The 20269-nt window shown below is 47.5% G+C and overlaps 1 protein-coding gene across 1 annotated transcript in view; it reads right to left on the bottom strand.

Annotated features, from left to right (window-relative positions):
- Positions 1-20269, bottom strand: part of COL5A1 (collagen type V alpha 1 chain) — a 133991-nt gene that overhangs the window by 36694 nt on the left and 77028 nt on the right. Inside the window, exons 17-31 of the mRNA XM_066562709.1 lie at positions 18821-18874; positions 17660-17713; positions 17120-17173; positions 15512-15556; positions 12650-12703; positions 11127-11171; positions 10018-10071; positions 9469-9513; positions 7723-7776; positions 4028-4072; positions 2911-2964; positions 2702-2746; positions 1984-2037; positions 1371-1478; positions 841-894 (exon numbers count right to left, since the gene is read on the bottom strand). Of these exons, the coding sequence (XP_066418806.1) occupies positions 841-894; positions 1371-1478; positions 1984-2037; positions 2702-2746; positions 2911-2964; positions 4028-4072; positions 7723-7776; positions 9469-9513; positions 10018-10071; positions 11127-11171; positions 12650-12703; positions 15512-15556; positions 17120-17173; positions 17660-17713; positions 18821-18874 (819 nt within the window). The remainder of the gene's footprint in view (positions 1-840; positions 895-1370; positions 1479-1983; positions 2038-2701; positions 2747-2910; positions 2965-4027; positions 4073-7722; positions 7777-9468; positions 9514-10017; positions 10072-11126; positions 11172-12649; positions 12704-15511; positions 15557-17119; positions 17174-17659; positions 17714-18820; positions 18875-20269) is intronic.

Raw genomic sequence — 20269 nt, 5'->3', positions numbered from 1 at the left:
CCTCCAGGGCATGTGAAAACTGGGCTGGAGCCTAAGTCTATGGAGTGGAATTCACAGTTTTAATTTAAAAAAATGCCTTGAAAATGGCCCAAACGGAGGTGGGCGTGGAGAGAAGCTACAAAGGCTGTTTGCAAATATGCAAATGGCAGCTTTCTTTTCATTTCAGGGAGACCCTGAGTCATTAACTATTCTCCTTAATTAATTAGATAATGCTGTCTTGGAAGATAAAAAACCCAATCCAAGGAGAAGGACTGAAATGCCTTTCAGCAGCAGGAAGGCTCCCAGGAGCCTTCCCTGCACATCCCAGCCCTTCTCCAGCTCTTCCCACCACTTTGGGACCCAAGCCATGCACCAGCAGCTATTTTTGTCCATCCCTATTTTTGTCCTGCATGAGTGGGAAGGAGGGGCCTCACCCCACAAACGGGGGCTGAGCTGGGCTGTGTTCCTGGGCTCCCCATCAAATCCCATCCAAAATTCCTCATCCCATTTCCATCCAAACCTCTTCATCCCGTCCAAACCTCCTCATCCCATCCCATCCCATCCAAATCTCCTTATAGCATCCCATCCTAATCTCATACCATTTCCATCCAAACCTCCCCATCCCATCCCATCCCATCCCATCCCATCCCATCCCATCCCATCCCATCCCATCCCATGCCATCCCATCCCAACTTCCTCATCCCATTCCAACCTTCTCATCCCATCCCATTCCAACCTTCTCATCCCATCCCATCCAAACCTTCTCATCCCATCCCAAACCTCCTCATCCCACCCCATCCCATCCAAATTTCCTCACCCTGTCCCATCCCATCCCACCCCACCCCACCCCATGCCCGTTACCTTGGGGCCCTGCCTGCCTGGATACCCAGGCAATCCTGGCACGCCGAGTTTTCCCTGGAAAAGAAGGAAAAGGGAGTTAGAGCCTCTGTGGCAGCAAGAAGGGGGGATGCCAGCGGCAGGGAGGAGCAGGGCAGGGGGGATGCCAGGGGCAGGGAGGAGCAGGGCAGGTGGAACTAAACTTTGAGGGAATCCCAGTGGGGAGATGCAGAGTGAGCACTGTAACCGTGCTGGGAACCAGCTAGGAATGGTTGGGCTTTTACTGGGAAATTAGACTGGGGTTTTATTGAAATTTATTGAAATTAAACTTTCCGTTTCTCTGCTTATTCCCCTCTGATCTTTTTATTTAAAAATAACCCCAAAGAGACCAAAGCCTCAATGTGGCTGCCCTAAACCCACCTCCCTCGGGCCTCCCTTCACACAAAACTCCCACAGCTCCTCTTCCCCCCTCTGCCCTAAAACTGCCCACACCCCTGAGACACCCAAAATTGTGGGGTTGGATGTAAAACACAGAATTCCCATCCTGGGCTCACCTTCTCTCCAGCAGGACCAAGAGGACCTGGATCTCCATTGGGGCCAGAGCGACCTTTGGGACCTTCGGGCCCATCCTCACCCCGAGGGCCAGGGGGGCCAATTTCCCCCTGTTAATTACCAGAGAAGGGTTAATTAGACAGGCAGGTCCCAGATCCTGGGGTTGCTGGCAGCACATATTCCATGGAGCTGCTCTGGGAGAAAGCTGGGCTTCAGCAGGAGGCTCGGGGAGATGAAATTGTGGATGTGACCAAAATGCCACAAAATCCAGGTGTCATCCACAAAATTCTCCCATCCTCACTGGGAATATCTCCACCAAACCAGCCTCCATCAGCTCTGACTGCAGCCCTTTCACCTTCCTCCCTTTCACCTCCACCTGGATGTGCAGAGCAAGCCCTGGGAAGTGTTTGATGGAGGGCTGAGCTGGGCAGCTGCAGGGTAATTATGGGAATTATTGGGGAATCTGAGCTGCTGACATGGATTGTGGCCCTGCCAGGTGCAGCACAGGGGACAGCAGTGTCACTTTGTCACACAGGGAGCAGGAGATGGCTGAGCCAGCCCTTTCCTGGCTCACCAGGAGCTGCTGGATTGATCCCACAGGTCCCAGACTCTCACCCGGTCTCCTTTGATGCCCATGTCACCTTTGAAGCCAGGGAAACCATCTTCACCCTGAAAATGGAGAGGGGAAAAATCACCCATGTGGTAGAGATGGGGGAAAAAAAAAAAAGAATGGAAGTTTCTCAAGCCTCATTTGTTCAGGGAGGACAAGCTGAGGTCCACACATTGCCTTCTCCAAGTCCTTGGAGTGCACAAGCAGGAATGGAAACCCACCCAAAACCCACAGAACCCCTGCAGTGTCCCCAGATGTGCCCTGCATCCCATCCTGGCTGCAAGGCAGCACCACAAACAGCCCCAAAGTGAACAACAGGACCTTGGCAGCGCTGGGAACCAATTATTTCTGGAGTAGAAGTGGTTTCATTCTCATGAAGGAGGTTTTGCACCTGCTCCCAGGCAGCCTCCAGGACACTGCAATATTTCCTTCAGCCAAGAAGGTTTAATTGCAGATTAATCAATAATGCATCTCATCCTACAGCTAATCCCCAGAGGCAGTGAAGACATCTCCCAGAAAGTTTTAAAGTTTGGGAGATCCCAAGCTCAAACTGCTGCTGAATTTCTGGGGAGGGGCAGGGATGGAGGAAAGGTGCTCAGTTCCCATTTTTCCCCCCTCAAGAAAAATCCCTTGTGCAGGAGAAAACCTCCCAGGGAAGATCCCGTGGGATCCCTCTACAAAGATGCTCAGAAATTGCAGAAACACAACCCAAACTGATCTCACCTTTTCCCCCTTGGTGCCTTTCAGCCCACGAACTCCATCTGCTCCCTTGAGAGAGAAACCAAGATGTCACCAGGGCAGGGGTAAAGTTCAGGGTGAAGAAATTAAAAATCACCATTAATTGTGGCGATTTCTGATTTCTGTTATATTTAATTGCATCTCTGCAAGCTCCAGTGCACAATTCCAGGGACACTGCCCTTGCATCTCCTTACCTTGACTCCCCGTGGTCCTGGATAACCAATGGGGCCCTGAGGACCTGGGGGACCCTGAGGGGATGAAATGCAAACAAGAAAAACACATCAAAAACCAACCCAGAGGTGCACTGATGAGGAGAGGGTGTGGAAAACAAATTTCCTGTTTCACACATGGGTAGGAATGGCAGCAGCCACTTGAAAACAGCCCCAAATAGCCCAAAATAACCCAAAATAGCCCCAAAACAGCCTGGGGAGCTGCAGGAGCATCACCTGCAGGTGGGGTGGCAAAGATCCATCCAACAGGAAAGGGAGGATGAGGAGGGTCAGGATGGAAACAATTTGTTAGAAAGGGGATTTATGCACAAGGTATGATTTGTGGTTTGGGTTGGAGAAAACCAGGGGAGGAGGAACATGTTCTGTTCTGTAGGAATGCTCCACCCTGCTTCCAAAAATTAAATATATTATATTTAATATTTAAACTATATATATATTAAATATTTAAATTAAACTTTTGGTGATGATCACAGAGAGAAGGGATCACCCCCACACCATTTTGATTTCTCCAGGGGAAAGGTCGGAATTTTCAGCCTCCTGTGACACCAGAGGGACAAACCCAGCTGTGGTTGTGCCCAGCAGCACTCCTGGTTCAGTCCACCCAGCTGGGCTGAACTCTGAGCAGAGAATTTTGACAACTGCAGTGCTGTCTGCAAGACTGCAGCTGGCAAATCTCCTGGACAGACAGACAGACAGACCAGTGCATAATTCAAAGGCTTTGGCCTCTGGCAATAATCTCAAATATATTGTTAAAGAGGGACTTGGAGGTGGAAGGGAGGAGAAAAAAAAAATCTATTTTCTACATTGCCTGTGCCACAAAGGACATTTATTTGTGTCTGTCAAGAGCAAGCTTCCCTTCCCAGGCTGGGTTCTTGGTGTGGGCTGCTCTGTGGAGCTCTGCTGGCCAGGAGAGCTGGGAGCAGCTCACAGGAGACACCCAGAGACAAAATCTGGGCTCAGCTTGCAGATTGCAGCTGGGTTTGCTTCTCCCCTGCCCCCCTGGCCATGCCTGTGCAGATCCATCTCCACCCAGCCGCCCTGACCTTCTCGTGGTGGAGCTGAGGGGTTTGTGGACACCAACCTGACTGCCCTTCTCTCCAGGAGGACCTTCCTTGCCAGGGTGACCCTGTGGGTAGAAGAGAAAAGAGAATGTTGGGGTTTAGAGCACATTGAATTTTGGGGTTTAGAGCATATTTATGTTGGGGTTTAGAGCACATTGAATTTTGGGGTTTAGAGCACATTTATTTTGGGGTTTAGAGCACATTGAATTTGGGGTTTAGAGCACATTGAATTTTGGGGTTTAAAGCACATTGAATTTTGGGGTTTAGAGCACATTTATTTTGGGGTTTAGAGCACATTGAATTTGGGGTTTAGAGCACATTTATGTTGGGGTTTAGAGCACATTGAATTTTGGGGTTTAGAGCACATTTATTTTGGGGTTTAGAGCACATTTATTTTGGGGTTTAGAGCACATTGAATTTGGGGTTTAGAGCATATTTATGTTGGGGTTTAGAGCACATTGAATTTTGGGGTTTAGAGCACATTTATTTTGGGGTTTAGAGCACATTGAATTTGGGGTTTAGAGCATATTTATGTTGGGGTTTAGAGCACATTGAATTTTGGGGTTTAGAGCACATTTATGTTGGGGTTTAGAGCACATTGAATTTTGGGGTTTAGAGCACATTTATGTTGGGCTTTAGAGCACATTTATGTTGGGCTTTAGAGCACATTGAATTTTGGGGTTTAGAGCACATTGAATTTTGGGGTTTAGAGCACATTTATGTTAGGCTTTAGAGCACATTTATGTTGGGGTTTAGAGCACATTGAATGCTTTGGTAGCTGTGATTTATTTGCCAGAGAGCAGCTGCTCCCCAGGAAGCTCCTACTGCCACAAGCAGGCTTCCTGAAGCCACCTTGCTTTTCCCAAAGGGAAAAGAGCAGCATTTGGATCCTTGGTGCTTTTCCACCTGGATGTTTCTAATTTTCCCCTTCAGCACCTCCCAGCAGAGCAGCACGAAGCATTCTGGAATATTCTCTGCACAGCAGAGCACCTGGGGGAGTTCAGCAGGAAAGCAGCCCGAGGATTTTGATCAGATAAACAGATAAAATCCTGGTGGCAGGAAATTTGTGAAGGTCACAAGATGCCCAGACTGGTCAGAGCCCCTCATTAAGTTCCTAATTCCTGGAGAGGTCCCATGAGAATCATGGATCTAAGCTGACCTGCATCCCTGCTAGCCAGAGGCTGGCCAGCTTTCCTCTAGGCATTTGATGCTGGATAATTCAGCATCCCAGAGTTCCCAACATGTTCTCATCACCTTTATGGCCTTTTCCTGGGGTGGCAGGCAGGGAAAATCAAAGTGTGAATTGCCCCAGGTAGAGCTGGGAGGGTCAGGGAGAAATGGGGAATGCAGGAAAGTGGTTTTGGGTGGTTTCCCTACAGCTGGATCCAAAATGGAGCTGGGATGGAAAATAACTTTTGGTTTGGGGTGAAAAATGCATGTATTTTATGATTGGCTTTTCGCAAATATTCAAATGAATATTATATGTGTTGTGTTAGAAAGTGATGCTGTATGAATTCTCTTAAGCAGTGTGTTAAATATAGTTTTAAGTTATGAAAAATGTTAAAATAGAAATTATGCTATTTAGGATACTTATTTTAAAGAAAGGACTGGCAGTGAGATGGAAGCCACAGGACACCTGAATCTTTCAGAGAAAGAGAATTTATTGCTCCATTATCAGGAGAAATGAACTTCTTCCCCCTTTGAAGGTACTGTCAGGATTCAGAGGAAGAAGCTGACACTGCCCAGACAGAATCCTGTGTTTGAATGGAATTTATGCATCATGGATGAGGTGTATGAATATGCAACAGATTATTGTTTTTAAGGGTTAATCCTCTGTTAACGTGGGGCCTTTTTCGGGCTCGTGCTGCCCAGAAAAGGTACCCGGACTGTCCATAACTCTTTGTTTTTATTGCCTCATATTGTCCTAATTCAAATTGTCCAAATTGTTATTACTCTAATTGTACTACTATTTTTATAACCATTTTATTACTATTAAACTTTTAAAAATTTTAAAAACAAGTGATTGGCGTTTTTCACATTTGGCAATATCTGCAACATCAGTGACCCCTAGAAGGGCACTCACTGCACACCTGGGTTTGTTCAGGATGGTGGGAGCACATCCAGCTGCTCTAAAGCCATTCTGCACTCTCTGGTGTCCTCACTGAGCTCTCTCCTTTAAATACTCAATTTTCTACCCATATAACAAAGAAAATGATGAGCATTTTTCATCATCGGTTTCAGAAGGGACTGTCAGACCAGCCAGACTCCCTGAGTTTAATAAAGGAACAAAATGACAGCTGCCACTCCTCCAGCAGCAAAACGGGGGAGAAAACTCAAATCTCAGCTTGATTGGATTGAGAAAACTCAAACCTCCTGCGATTTTAATGGCACCAAGAGCACCAGAGCACAAAGGATCCCTAAAACCACTCCTGCCTTCAGCTCCAGGATGAACCTGCAGCAGGATTTCCAAAGCTTGGGTCCAGCCTGCACTAAACCACCCCCATTTTCACTGTGCCCGTCTCCCTGGCTGCTCCTGAGGTCACAAAGCGATGAGCAGCTCTCCCAGAGAGGCCCTCGGGGATTTTCAGAGATTTCCCAAGACAGATTTCCATAAATAAAACCCTTTTTGGCCTTGCAAAGAGCAATCCAAGCCCACCTGTGGTAAAAGGTCCCTGCCCGTGCACAGCCACTCTGCGGCTCCTCCACAGCCTCCAGGCTGCTTAAAAATAGAATTTCTCCAGCAGAAGCTCCCCGGAGGCTGCTGCAGGAATTTCACATCAAAACCTACAGATTTAGAGATGTTCTGGGCTTTGCTGGAGCTGCTCTGTTGACTCAGCTAACAATTGTATGGATGTTCCAAGTGCCCTCTGTAGGAATGACAATCCCAGGGTGGGAAATGCAATTTTTCTTTTCTTTTTAATTTTTTTTCTCTCCTCAGGCCGTGCTCTGCATTTGCAGAACGAAACAATTTTTGCAGGGTTTTTTTTTTTTTCATTCTTAAATGAATGTCTCTCTGAGATGGGTAACAATGAGATAGGGTTGAAAGGCTCGGTGATTTTTTATTTTTTGAGGCTGATTTTGACAGCGAGGAGACAACGATGTTGAAAGTGGGATTAGGGAGGGGGAAGCTGCGAGAATGGAACACTGACAGGGAATTTCCAGCTGCTCTTATCACCTCTGTGAAACCCAGGGTGAGGGCATGGGATGGAATAAACACCCCCAGGGTCCATCCCTGCCTCTGGGATGGGAATAAACACCCACAGAGCACAGGGCAGGAGCAGGAAGAGGGGAAAGAGAGGCCTGAAGGGATGGTGAGGAGTACCCAGGGTGAGCAGACCTGTGATGGGGCTTCCCAAACTCACCCCAGCCTCCAAGGAGGGTGAGCTGACCTTGCAGGATGTTTTTTCCATATTAATTTTTTTTTTCTATATTAAAGTTGTTTTTTTTTCCACACTAAGCTGTCTTTTTTTTCCATATTAAACTCCATTTCCATTCTAAACTCTCTTTGTTTCCATTTTAATACAGTGCTCTTTATTCCAATTTTTAAAGTGCCTTTATCCCAACCAAAAAGCTTTCCTTGTTTTTACCCTTCCCATTCCCCCTCTTTGGAGCCGTGAGGGGCTCAGATCCCAACCTGGGCTCCCATTTCCAAGCCCAGGGGCCACTGCAGGGTGGGGAGAAGCCCCTGCAGGAGGAAGAGGAGAGCAGCACTTACCGGGGGCCCATCAGCACCAGGCATGCCAGGGAGACCAGGTTTGCCCAGAGGGCCCTAAAACCAAACACAAAATCAATCAGAGCCTCCAGAGCACCAGAGGATGGGCATTTCCAGCCACATTTCCTGCTTTTTTCCCAGCTGTGAGAGGCGGCAGAGGTGGAAAAGCTGCCACAGGTTGGAGGGAAATCTGTTTATTTCTGTGCTGCAGCATCCTGGGACACCTCATACACAGGATGCAGCAATGGGAGCTTCAGGCACCACAAAAACTGCCCAAAAGCCAGGATGCTGCACAGCTGGTGAGGACAAGGTGGGGATAACCAAACTCTGGGCTCACAGGACCAAGAAATGCCCATTTTTGGGTGAAAAATGGCAAAGGAGAGGAGCTGCCCCAGCTGCCTGCTCTAACACTGCTCAGTGAGCACCTTTTAATCAGCAGCTGCTGATTTCTGCCCCATCAGGAGGTGCCACTTGTCTGACAGAGCTGCCAGGGTGCTCCTTCCCAGGGCATTATTGATTATTGCACTCCAAACAAGCAGGAGGGGGCACACAGGGACACACACACAGCGCCCCTGCTCTGTGGGAGCTGACAAAGTCCTAAATGACCCCTCTGAAGGGAAAACTTCTCTGCTAAATCCTGCAGGTTCCAGAGCTCTTGGGGAAAGTTCTCCTCATTTACATCCCGCAAGTTCCAGAGCTCTGGAGGAAACTTTTCCTCCTTTAAATCCTGCAGGTTCCAGAGCTCTTGGGGTAAAGTTCTCCCCTTTTAAATCCTGCAGATCTCAGAGCTCTTGGGATAAAGTTCTCCCCTTTTAAATCCTGCAGATTCCAGAGCTCTTGGGATAAAGTTCTCCCACTAAAAATCCTGCAGGTTCCAGAGCTCTTGGGGGAAATTTTCCTCCTTTAAATCCTGCAGGTTCCAGAGCTCTTGGGGTAAAGTTCTCCCCTTTTAAATCCTGCAGATCTCAGACCTCTTGGGAGAAATTTTTCTCCTTTAAATCCTGCTGGTCCCAGAGCTCTTGGGGGAAATTTCTCCCCCTTTAATTCGTGCTGATTCTAGAGCTCCTGGGGGAAAGTTCTCCCCTTTTAAATCCTGCTGGTTCCAGAACTCTTGGGGTAAAGTTCTCCCACTAAAAATCCTGCTGATCCCAGACCTCTTGGGGGAAATTTCTCCTTTAAATCCTGCTGGTTCCAGAGTTCTTGTAGGAAACTTTTCCCCCTTTCAATCCTGCTGGACCCAGAGCTCTTGTAGGAAACTTTTCCTCATTTAAACCCTGCTGGTCCCAGAGCTCTTGGGGTAAATTCACCTCCTTTAAACCCTGCTGGTTCCAGAGCTCTTGGGGGAAGTTTCTCCCCCTTTAAACCCTGCTGGTCCAAGGGCAGCACCAGCCCCACGCTGACAGCCAGAAAATCAGAGGCAGAGGGAAGGGATCCATGGGCTCTCCCCATTATCATCCCACTCAGACTCCCAAAACCCACAGAAAAAAAAATCAATTTTCAATCCTCTCCTCATGTTTTACCATAGGCTGCCTTCAAAATGTTTCTCCTCGGAGGGGAAATGAATGCAAATATGATGAATTAGAGGTAAACTGAGCTGGCCTGAGCTCTCCTCTGTCTGGAATGAGAGCATTAGACTTTCATGGCCACGGCTGCAAACAGATGTTGCAGATGGGGCAAAGGAGCAGCTGAAGGAGCAAAATGCAAATCCATGGCGGAGGGAGGAGAATCCAGAGCTGAATTTCAACTCACTTTCTCTCCTGGGGGACCGATGGCGCCTTGCGGACCTGGGAGACCCTGTGAAAAACCAAAAAAAAAAATTAAAATTGAGGTTGTAAAGGAGCAAGTTATTCCTTCCAAATGCATCTTGGCTGTGCATTATTTTAGTGCCTGTGAGGGCTGGGGATTTGCCCAGCTCCATTCATTCCCAAAACGTCTTGTGAGGGGCAGTAAAACGTCTGGAGAGCTGCAGGGGCTGTGGGCAGGAGGGATGCTCTGAGGAGCAGGATTCCCTGCGAGCCACGGGGAGAGCCTGGAGATGTGCATTGTCCACCTGGCTCTGCAGAGCTGCACTGGGAGTGTTAAACATCCCACAGGATGGGGTTTGGCCGCCTGGAGCCGCTCTGGCCGTGCCACAGCCAGGTGAGAGCTGGGGGATCCCATGCTGGGAGGGTTGGCAGGAAGATTTTTGGGGCTGGAAATGTTTCCTCAAGCCAAATCTCTCCAAATGCTGCTCCCCTTTCTGGTGCTGAATTCTGCCCCCTGTTTTTCCCAGCTGTGCAGAAGGAGATTTGTTCTTACCTGAGCCCCGGGGTTCCCCTGCTGTCCTGGGGGCCCTGGCTCGCCCTGAGGGCCCTGGGAGGAGACAAGGGCAGGTGGGAAAGGTGAGATGGGAGCACAGTTCCTGCATCTTACCCCAGCTGTGCCCCTGCATTCCCACTGCTGGACACACCTGAGCTGGACCCACACCCTCCCTGAGCCCTCTCTGACCTTCCAAGGGCTCCTGGAACAGCTTTTCCCACTGGGAAAAGGAAGGGGAAAATGATTTCCAGGCACACTGACTCCTCCCCAAGGATTTCCAGCCCAAAGGAGCTGAGCCAGGCTCTAACACCTCCTGTCGCCATGATATTTTCTGAAAAATCCCTTTGCCAGGATTTTCCTCCTGAGAAGCTGAGAAGCCTCAGAGGAAAAGAAAACCAATAATTATCTGCTGCTGTGGAGTGCAATACGTGCATCTTTGATTGGTCCATGTTGGTTGTTTCTAATTAATGGCCAATCACAGCCCAGCTGGCTCAGACTCTCTGAGAGTCACAAGATTTTATCATCATTCCTTTCTATTCCTTGCAAGCCTTCTGATGAAATCCCTTTTTTCTATTCTTTTAGTATAGTTTTAATATATCATTTTCTTTTAATATAAATCATAAAATAATCAATCAGCCTTCTGAAACGGGGAGTCAAGATTCTCATCTGTTCCCTCGTCCTGTGAACACCACCACAGGTCTGCATTTATTCTCCAGGGAATCCATCCCATCCCATCCCATCCCATCCCATCCCATCCCATCCCATCCCATCCCATCCCATCCCAATCCCATCCCATCCCATCCCAATCCCATCCCAATCCCATCCCATCCCGTTTTTTCCCCCTCTCAGTTAAATGTCTCTATTTTGATGTTCATTAGCTCAGCACGCATCTCAAGGAAAATGTTTCATCTTTCATGGAGAAATGACGTGTAATTCCGCCAGAAATTACAATAAATTAACATCCATTTGCTGCAGGAAGATGTTCCTGGTGCTTTGATAGGAATCTAGACCAGGCTAAAAAGCAATTAGCAAATGCAATCTAAGAGAATTTTGCATTTTGCCCTATAGAAAATCTGAACTTCCTGTAAAAATTTGCAGGGAGGACTTACCACATTCCCTTTGGGACCTGTTTGTCCATCCATGCCAGCCACACCCTTTGAAAGGATTTAAAAAACACAGCAGTAAGAAAATATCACATTATTTCACACCACAAAAGCAGGGAAATTGCCACAAAAATAATTTAAAAAATCAAGAAGCCCTTTGGACCACATGGGAAGGGAATAATTTCCTAAAGGTGTTTGGTGAAGCAGCCAATTCCACGAATCCAGGTGAATTTTGGAAGTCCTTTCAGTGCTTTCCCCTTTGGTTTATCCTGCCTGGGAGGCACGGGCAGCCCCAGGCTGAGGCAATCCTGGCTGGATTGCATCCCACGGGCATGGGGTGGCACAGGAAAAGAGGGAACAACCCCTGGCTGGTGAAGGGGACAGTGCCAAACCAAAATTCACCTGGCACTGACACTCCCTGAGCACCTGCACTGAGAGGGGAGCATGGAGACCTCCCCATGGCACCAGTTCAGAACCATGGCATTGTTCAGGTTGGAAAACAGCTCCAAAATCATCAAAAACCATCAAACCCAGCCACGTCCCCAGGTGCCACATCCACGTGGGCTTTGAGCCCTTCCAGGGATGGGGACCCCACATTCCCTGGGCACTGCTTGGCAGCTCCTTCCAGGAAGAAATTTCCTCCCCTGGCAGAACATTTCCTCTCATCCTGTCTCTTGTTACTTGGGAAAAGAGCCTGATCCCCCTCCCCACAACCCCCTGCCTGCTGCAGAGAATGAGATTCCCCTGAGCCTCCTTTTCTCCAGGGTAATCTTTCATCCTGTGGGGTGTAGCATCCCATCCGTGGGAGATGAGACACTTTGGGAGCAAACCCTGAGTCCTCATTGAACCCCAGCAGCACCAGGAGCTCACAGCAAAGCTCTTCACGTCCCAGGAGGGCTGAAAGGCCACAAAATGTTCCCCATTCAGCACTGACCCCTTGAGCTTTGGGGTGGGGTTTTAAGATTTGGGATTCCAATGAGCGGCAGAGATTTGGGGACAGCCCCTGAATCAGCATTTCCAGGGATGGGATCTGCTGGATAAAATCCCACATGATCTGGCCTGGAAGGTGAAGGAGCTGCTTCAGATTAAGCAGTGACCCCCTGAGCTTTGGGGTTGGGTTTTTAAGGTCTGGGATCCCAGAGCAGCAGAGATTTGGGGACAGCTCCTGCATCAGCACTTCCAGGGATGGGATCTGCTGGATAAAATCCCACATGCCCTGGCCTGGAAGATGAAGGAGCTGCTTCAGAGCCCCGAGGCAGCAGTTAATGGCAAAGGCTCTGTGTTAATAACTCTCATTCCTCCCCTCCAGCCTGAGCAAGGGGTTCATATTTACTCAGGTGGGGCAAATCTGCGCTGCACGGACGTGACAGCACTGAGGATGGGGGGAAGGCAGAGCCACCAGCTCCTTTTGGGACCCCACTGCTTTCCACTGCCCAGATGTGGCAAATTCTGCAGCTGGAGGCTGTGCTGGGGTGGCTGAGGTTGGGGTTTTGTCTGGAAGGCTCTGGGGAGGGCAGCAGGGAACTCACCGGGGGCCCTGGGGGTCCTGGGGGTCCCTTGGGGCCCAGCAATCCTCGGGGTCCCTGTAGGGGGAAAAACTGGGTTAGGATTCCCATCTGAGGATGAGCATCATGCTGGGCATGGACACAGCGGGGTTTGGAAGGAGCTTGCAGGTGCTGCAGCAGCTCCCCTGAGCTACAAACTGGGAGAGAAATCCTGTGGGCACAGACCCTTCAGTAAATAAATAAAAATAAAAATAAACATAAAAATAAATACAAATGTAACCATAACCATAAACATAAAATTAATATATATAAATAATAAAATATTATTATATATAGATAATAAAATAAATATCAAATTATTATATAGATATAAATATTAAATATTATATATGTTAAATATAAATATAAATATTATAAATATAAATAGTATAAACATAAATTATGATTAATAATATAAGTATAAATATAAACATTAATATAAACAATAATATAAATATAGATATAAATAAAAATATAAATATTAATAATTATAATTATACTACAGGCATTTATTCCTTGGGTTGTAACAAATTTCCCTTGAAAAAAATTAAAAAAAAAAAAAATTTAATCCTACTCCTGGATTATCCTGTGAGCCACACTCTTTGCACCCAAGTCATTCCAGCCGGGAATTCATGAAGGATGACCTGAGAACACCAATGGAGCATCCCAAAAATCCCTCCAGACTGAGATTTTGCCATGGACAACCCACACAGCTCAGCAAAGGTGGCAGAGGTTTCCATAAATGTTCATTTTTAAAGGCTTTGGGTCCTCCAGCATGAGGGTTTCTGCTCTCCTGGTGTTTTCCTTCCATTCCTGCCTTTCTCACCAGATCCAGCCTGGCATTGCTGAAATTGGTGGGATGGGAGCCTCACATGGAATAAGGAAAACATGGCAGGAGAGTTTGAATGCCTGCAAATTGTTGGAAATCCCAGCCCAGCCCCTCCTGGAGCCTTCAGGGGATTTGGAGTGGAAGGAAAGGGGTGGGAGCACCCACTGGGAGCTCACTTTAATCACAGCCCCTTCCCTGCCACGGAATGAAGAAAATCATTCCTGACTGATGGGCAGATTTATCTGCCTGCCCAAACATTCCACAGCCTCCTTTTTGTGATGCAGAGAGGGCTGAGGAATTAAAATGAGGGCTGAGGAATTAAAATTAAACGTTACAGGGTGGAATAGGAGACATTAATGAAATGCCTTGGAGGTCGTGGGGAATTCAGACCCTGCAAGGAAATTGCAGTTTCCAGCAAAAACTGGATGAGTCCAAGGGTCCATCCCAGCCACTGGAGACCTCCTGGGCTGAAGCCTTGCATGAACCCAGAGCAGAAACTCCACTGGTGAGGGCAACTGGAAGGAAATGGAGCAGGATGAAGGGAAACCCATTTTGAAGTCCCACCACTGCTTTCAGCCACATTTGGAATGACTTTCTTCTGGCTGAGGGCAGAGAGAACAAACCCCCAGCTTTGGGGTGCGTGTATTTAGAGCAAAATTGTAAATTTACAGCAAAGTGCAATGCCACTGAATCCTTTATCCTGGCCATCCCAGAGATTTTTACTCGTGCTGCTAAAATAAAAATAAATTTTTCCCTGCGTGTGTGTGTTACCCTCATTTAAGCTGCTCTTTTGCTGCCGTGTTACCTGAGCACATAAATGCTTTTAAGAAGTTAATAAGCCATAAGTTATTGCTTGGACATGTGCTAAGGAGATAGCTGAGTTGATTAATCTTTCCCAGAAGTTAATCAGACATCTTGTCTATAATTTAGTTCCAGCGAGTCTGTAAATGCCAACCCTTCCCTCTCTCCCATGAACTGTGCCCAGCAATTCCCATCAATTAATCTCAGGCCACCGTGCACAACAAAAATCAGGGATTTTGAGAGAAGTGGTAGGGAATGTTCTTTTCACAACAGAGGAAATGCATCCAGGATGAAACCAGCAGCCACACAGAAATCTGCAGGCAGCACGAGCAGTTTGCATTGCCAGCGAAGTGAGAAATACTCAGAAATACTCAGTATTAGGGGGAAAATGCCTTTTCAGAGCATTTCATTGACTCCCTGTTTGGTTTTTTTTAGTGGGGCTCTCCTTGAAAGCATTTCTGTGGCTTGGCCCAAAGGGTTTGTCCAAGCCCTGTGGGATCTCCTCCATCCATCCTTCCTGAAACCAGGAACCCCCAGCTCCTCCTGCAGCTGCTCTGCAGCACCTGGGCCCCAAACACTGGCAGAGAGCAGATTTGGGAAGTTCTGTGCCCTGGCAGCAGGATATTGACCCCACTGGAGTCAGACAGAAAAGTCTCCCTGAGCTCAATCCTGCCAGGGTTTCACCCTGAGGTTTATCAGGAGTCACTGACACTGGTGACACTGGTGGTGGAGATGCCACTGCCCTGAGATCAAACCCTTTTCTCACTGGAATTTGCTATGGACACAAAAAAAAACGTATTTTATATTTATTTGCCGCACCTAATTTCTACCCCAGCCTGATTACCTCAATCCCAAAGCAGAGAGAAGGATACAGGCAGGAAAAATATTACATTAATTTAAGTTTTATATTTACAATTATGATTTTCTCTGAGCAATCAATGAGATTTTTTTTTCATTTAAAAAAAAAAAAACCAATCTAACAAACAAACAAAAGAGCTCCCACCTTTGCAGGAATGAAAATAAGTGAAAATTATTAATGAAAATAAACAAAGCAGAGTTGTTCCAGCACGGCCACTCTCAAATTGTTCATGTGGAGCTTCAAGCTGAGTTCAATCCCTGCAGGATCTCAGGGCAAAGCTGCCCCATGAGAGCCCTAGAAATGCCTTTTCCACCCCAAATCCACCCCAATTGCACAGAAAGGGGAGGGGGAAACTCACAGGTTCTCCAGGGAGACCTCTGGGTCCAACTTCTCCATCATCTCCCTGGGCAGCAGCAGAGACACAGAGAGAAGCAGCAAGAGACAGGAAAAATCCACATTTAATTCAACCTCACAGGGGTTTTGTCCTTTTTAAATAATATTTACACAGAAAAGCAGTTTTTGTGCAGGACTGACAGGGTTTCCAGGCCTTGGAAGCCTGAGGACTAAAATTGAGTTTACCAGGGACTAGAAAGGCCTGAGGATCCTTCGGAATTCCTGCTGGTGTTTAGAAAAGTGGATTTTGCCACCACACAAGGGGTTGTAGACACAGCTCAGGGCAGGTGAGCCAAAACCCACAAGATTTGAGACCAAACTGAATGGCAAGGCAGGGTGGGGATGGGGTTTGGGCAAATCAGAGCCCCTCAGATAAACCAGAAGCAGCAAAAGGGTCACCCTGTGAGCCAACCCCTTGCAGCCAAGTCATTCCAGCCGGGAATTCATGAAGGATGACCTGAGAACACCAATGGAGCATCCCAAAAATCCCTCCAGGCTGAGATTTTGCCATGGACAACCCACACAGCTCAGCAAAGGTGGCAGAGGTTTCCATAAATGTTCATTTTTAAAGGCTTTGGGTCCTCCAGCATGAGGGTTTCTGCTCTCCTGGTGTTTTCCTTCCATTCCTGCCTTTCTCACCAGATCCAACCTGGCATTGCTGAAATTGGTGGGATGGGAGCCTCACATGGAATAAGGAAAACATGGCAGGAGAGTTTCCTCCCTCCTCTCCCATATCTGCTGGGGTAAAACCCCAAAATGATCAAATGCTGCTTCCCCTTGGTTATTTTTCACCCCAAACCTGAGGCTCCCCCTTAGGAAACCAACACCTTTGGAAACCTCCCTGCTGTGCTCCTCTCCCTGCTCTGCTCCCAGTCCTGCCCTCCTGGGATTTTCTTTTTTCCCTTTGGGATTCTGAATTTCCTCCTTCCCCTTCCAGCTTTGCTCTGCCCAGCCTCAGAGCCCTGTGCAGCCACAGCTAATTTGGCCTCCCCAGGCTGTGGAGAGTGATTACCTGAGCTCTGCAGGGACACCCAGAGCCCAAAGTGGGAGGAAAACACCATGGGAGGGGATGAGAGCTGGGAAATCCACGCTGGCTCCTCAGGCTGAACCACACACCAGCATTTCTAAGCTCTCCCTTTAAACCAGAGCTGGGATCACTTAATCTGGGCTTTGCTAAACACCCTCTGTTAGTGGCTGGAGGAGAAGGGAACAATTCAATCTTGGATTCCTGCCTCTGCCTGAAATTTCTGCTCCCCAAATCTCACTGCAATCCTCTGGATTTCAGAAGTTCAGAAGCCATCGTTTCCTCTGGATTTCAGAAATTCAGAAGCCATCATCTGCTCACTGTGAGCGATAATTTGCTCTCTGGGCTATTTTCTTCTTCCCTTTAACAAAACCTGGCTTTCCTGACCAGATCTTTAAAGCCAAATTCTCCTTTCCACTTCAATTCCTGCCTCCCTGCCCCGCTTCCCTCGCAGGGAAGGCTCAGGGACTGGGAGCTCCTGCCTGATGCTGCACCTGCTCCTTGTTCCCAGGTTTTCCTTGGGAATTCCCAATCCCCAGGCACACTTACCCTCTCCCCATCCTCTCCAGGAGCCCCTGGGGGGCCGTGGGGGCCTGGCTCACCCTGCAAAAACACAAAAAAAGGCAGAAAATGCTTCAGAGATGGTGCAAACACTCTGGCTCTGGAAGCCACCAGGGAATGGGGACGAACCAAGGCACGGATTTGGTTTTTCTGTCTGTGCTGGAGGTCCCTGTGCCCTCAGAGCTGCCTCTCTCTCTGCTCCAGGGAGGGGAGGGACACCCAGCCTGCCAAAACAACCACTTTCCCCCATTTCCCCCCCGTTTTTAATTATAAATTGTAATTTCAAGCCATCCCCACCCCATCCAACAGCAGCTTTTGCCTCTTGCTTTGGTTTTTCAGGCTGCATTGCACTAAGGTGATTTTTTTCCACCCCATCCCAAGCTGGAGCAGCCCCAGGAGGATCCTGCAGAGGGATGTGAGGGCACTGGGACATCCCACGGGCTCTTAGGGACACTCATCCTCTCCTGTGCCTCGTCCCAGTCCCTCCCAGCCTCCTCCTCCTCCTCCCAGAAGTGGAAGAGCACTCACCCTGTTTCCCTTCTCACCAGGCAAACCAGCCAAGCCATCAAAGCCTCGGTCACCCTGAAAGCAAAACCAGTTTAAAGCACATTTTAAACCAGTTTAAAACCATTTCAAACACATTTCCAGCTGCATTTGAGTACCCTTCCCGTTTATTTCCTTTCTGTGGCAAGGAGGGATGGATTTTCTCCCTCAGGCATTCAGCCTTCAGCTTCCATCAGACCAGGGATTATCTCAAAGTTATGGATTAAAACAAGGGAAAAAAACCAAAAAACATTTCCAAGTCTGTAGTGGATTTGGTTTGTTAATTTGAGATTCTGTTAATTTGGAGATTTTTTTGGATGGTGCATTAATGAGTGTGGTGGGTTTTAGTGTTGGTTAATTATTAGTGTATTTCTTTTTTGTTGTGAGGTAGGATTAGGAGAAAGGTAAAGTAGGTTTAAAACTTCAAAAGGGTATAAAGAAAAATTTATTAACAGTAACTAAAAGAGAGAGTAATGAAAATTAGGAAAAAATTAGGGTAAAATTTATTATTATCTCATGTAAAAACTACCACATTGCCATTTGAAGCTAAACTCTTCCCTCTTCCCCCCAGCTGAAATGCTTTTCCATGTGGATTTCCAGCACAGCAGCTTCTTTCCTGCTTGATAATTCTGGCAGATCGCAGCAGAATTAAGGGATTTTGTCTCCAATAAAATATTATAGTGGGGATTAAAATTCTTCACCACACCTCCATTTCCTCACTTGCTTAAGAGGTGGTTTTTGGTGGTTCTACTCTAGAGACTCCCCAGCCACTTGTTCTGTTTGGTTTTTTGTAATTGGGATTCTGAAGCATTTGTTCTACAACTGCAGCATATTTCGTTCAGCAGGTTAAAAAAGTGGCATTAAAAAAAAAATAAATTCATTCAGCAGGTTAAAAAAGTGGCATTAAAAAAAAAAAAAAAAAAGAAAAGGAAAAATTGAAAAATTGCTATTCTGCCTTCCAGGAGTGAGTTTAACTTCCCTCCCTTAACCTCCATGTCCCATGAAGGCTTCTTGTCTTCACAGGAGCCTCTGGACCGGCTCACAACCTCATCCAAGCAAGCTGGGCTCCTTCTCCACGCGTCCCTCAGCTCATTCCTGCTGGAGAGAAGGTGCAGATTCCCCAAATCCATAAAAACCTGGCACTACCTTTGGTCCCGTCTGGCCTGGCATGCCCCGGGCGCCGTCACTGCCAGCTCGTCCCTGCAACAGAGACACCAAAGTCAGATCCAGAGGGTAACACAGAACCACAAATGGGGCTCTGAGACAGGGTTTAGTTAGGCCAGAGGGAGGGTTTATTTAAGTCAGGCAGCTCCTCTTGGCGAGGGAAAAATCCCTGCTCTGTGTTTGAAGCAACATCCTGGGGTTAATGAGAGGTGGGAGATGAACGGCAGCGGAGCCACGTCAGTACATGGGCCGAGGTCGTTGGTTTTATGTGAGAAAATAAAATCTCCCAGCACATTTGGAGAGATGCTAATGATGATGGCTGCAAATTAAAATGGGAGTTTCTGTTTCCAGGAAGGCAGAAGTGGGTCACACACAAGACTTGCTCGTTCCTTCCTCTGGCAAGTTGAGTCATGGTGAGCCAGAGGGTGGCGTGAAATAAAAATCAGAATTAGGAAACAGAGCAGGGTTTACACCTGATCCATTCTTGGGACTGGATTCTCCTCACAAACTGCCAGGAGTGGGGACTCCAAGCCAGTTCAAAGCATTCGTGGAGCTACAACCCCAGTACCAGGGAGCCAAAAAACCCTGGGATAGAAGAGTGGGATGAGCAGCTTTGAATTCCCCCACACTGCTCAGATTTTAACTCCCATTCTTCTTTGCATCCTCCCAGATTTTAACTCCCATCCTTGTTTCTGTCCTCCCAGATTTTAACTCTCCTCCTCATTTCTGTCCTCTCAGTTTTCAACTCCCATCCTCATTTTCATCCTCCCAAATTTTAACTCTCCTCCTCATGTGTGTCCTCCCAGATTTTAACTCCCATTTTCATTCATGTCCCAAATTTTAACTCCCATTTTCATTTGTGTCTTCCCAGATTTTAACTTCCATCCTTGTTTCTGTCCTCCCAAACTTTAACTCTCCTCCTCATTTGTGTCCAGAATTTTTACTCCCATCCTTGTGAGATTTTAACTCTCATCCTGATTTCTGTCCTCCCAAACTTTAACTCTCCTCCTCATTTGTGTCCTCCCAAATTTCAACTCACAGCCTTCTCTCCTCCCAGATTTTAACTCCTATCCTGGTGCCCTCCCAGATTTAACTCCCACCCTGATATTTGCACCCTCCCAAATTTTCACTCCCATCCTGATTTCTGTCCTCCCAGATTTTAACTCTCCTCCTCCTGTGTGTCCTCCCAGTTTTCAACTCCCATTTTCATTTGTGTCCCAAATTTTAACTCCCATTCTCATTCGTGTCCCAAATTTTAACTCCCATCCTGCTTTCTGTCCTCCCAAATTTTAACTCTCCTCTCAGATTTCAACTCCCAAATTCACGTCCTCCCAAATTCCAACTCCCATCCTTCTCTCCTCCAAAATTTTAACTCCCATCCTTGTGCCCTCCCAGATTTAACTCCCACCCTGATTTGCACCCTCCCAGATC

Source organism: Molothrus aeneus, chromosome 19 (assembly GCF_037042795.1).
Source record: "Molothrus aeneus isolate 106 chromosome 19, BPBGC_Maene_1.0, whole genome shotgun sequence".
NCBI lineage: Eukaryota > Metazoa > Chordata > Aves > Passeriformes > Icteridae > Molothrus > Molothrus aeneus.
This window is presented reverse-complemented; position numbering and strand designations above follow the sequence as displayed.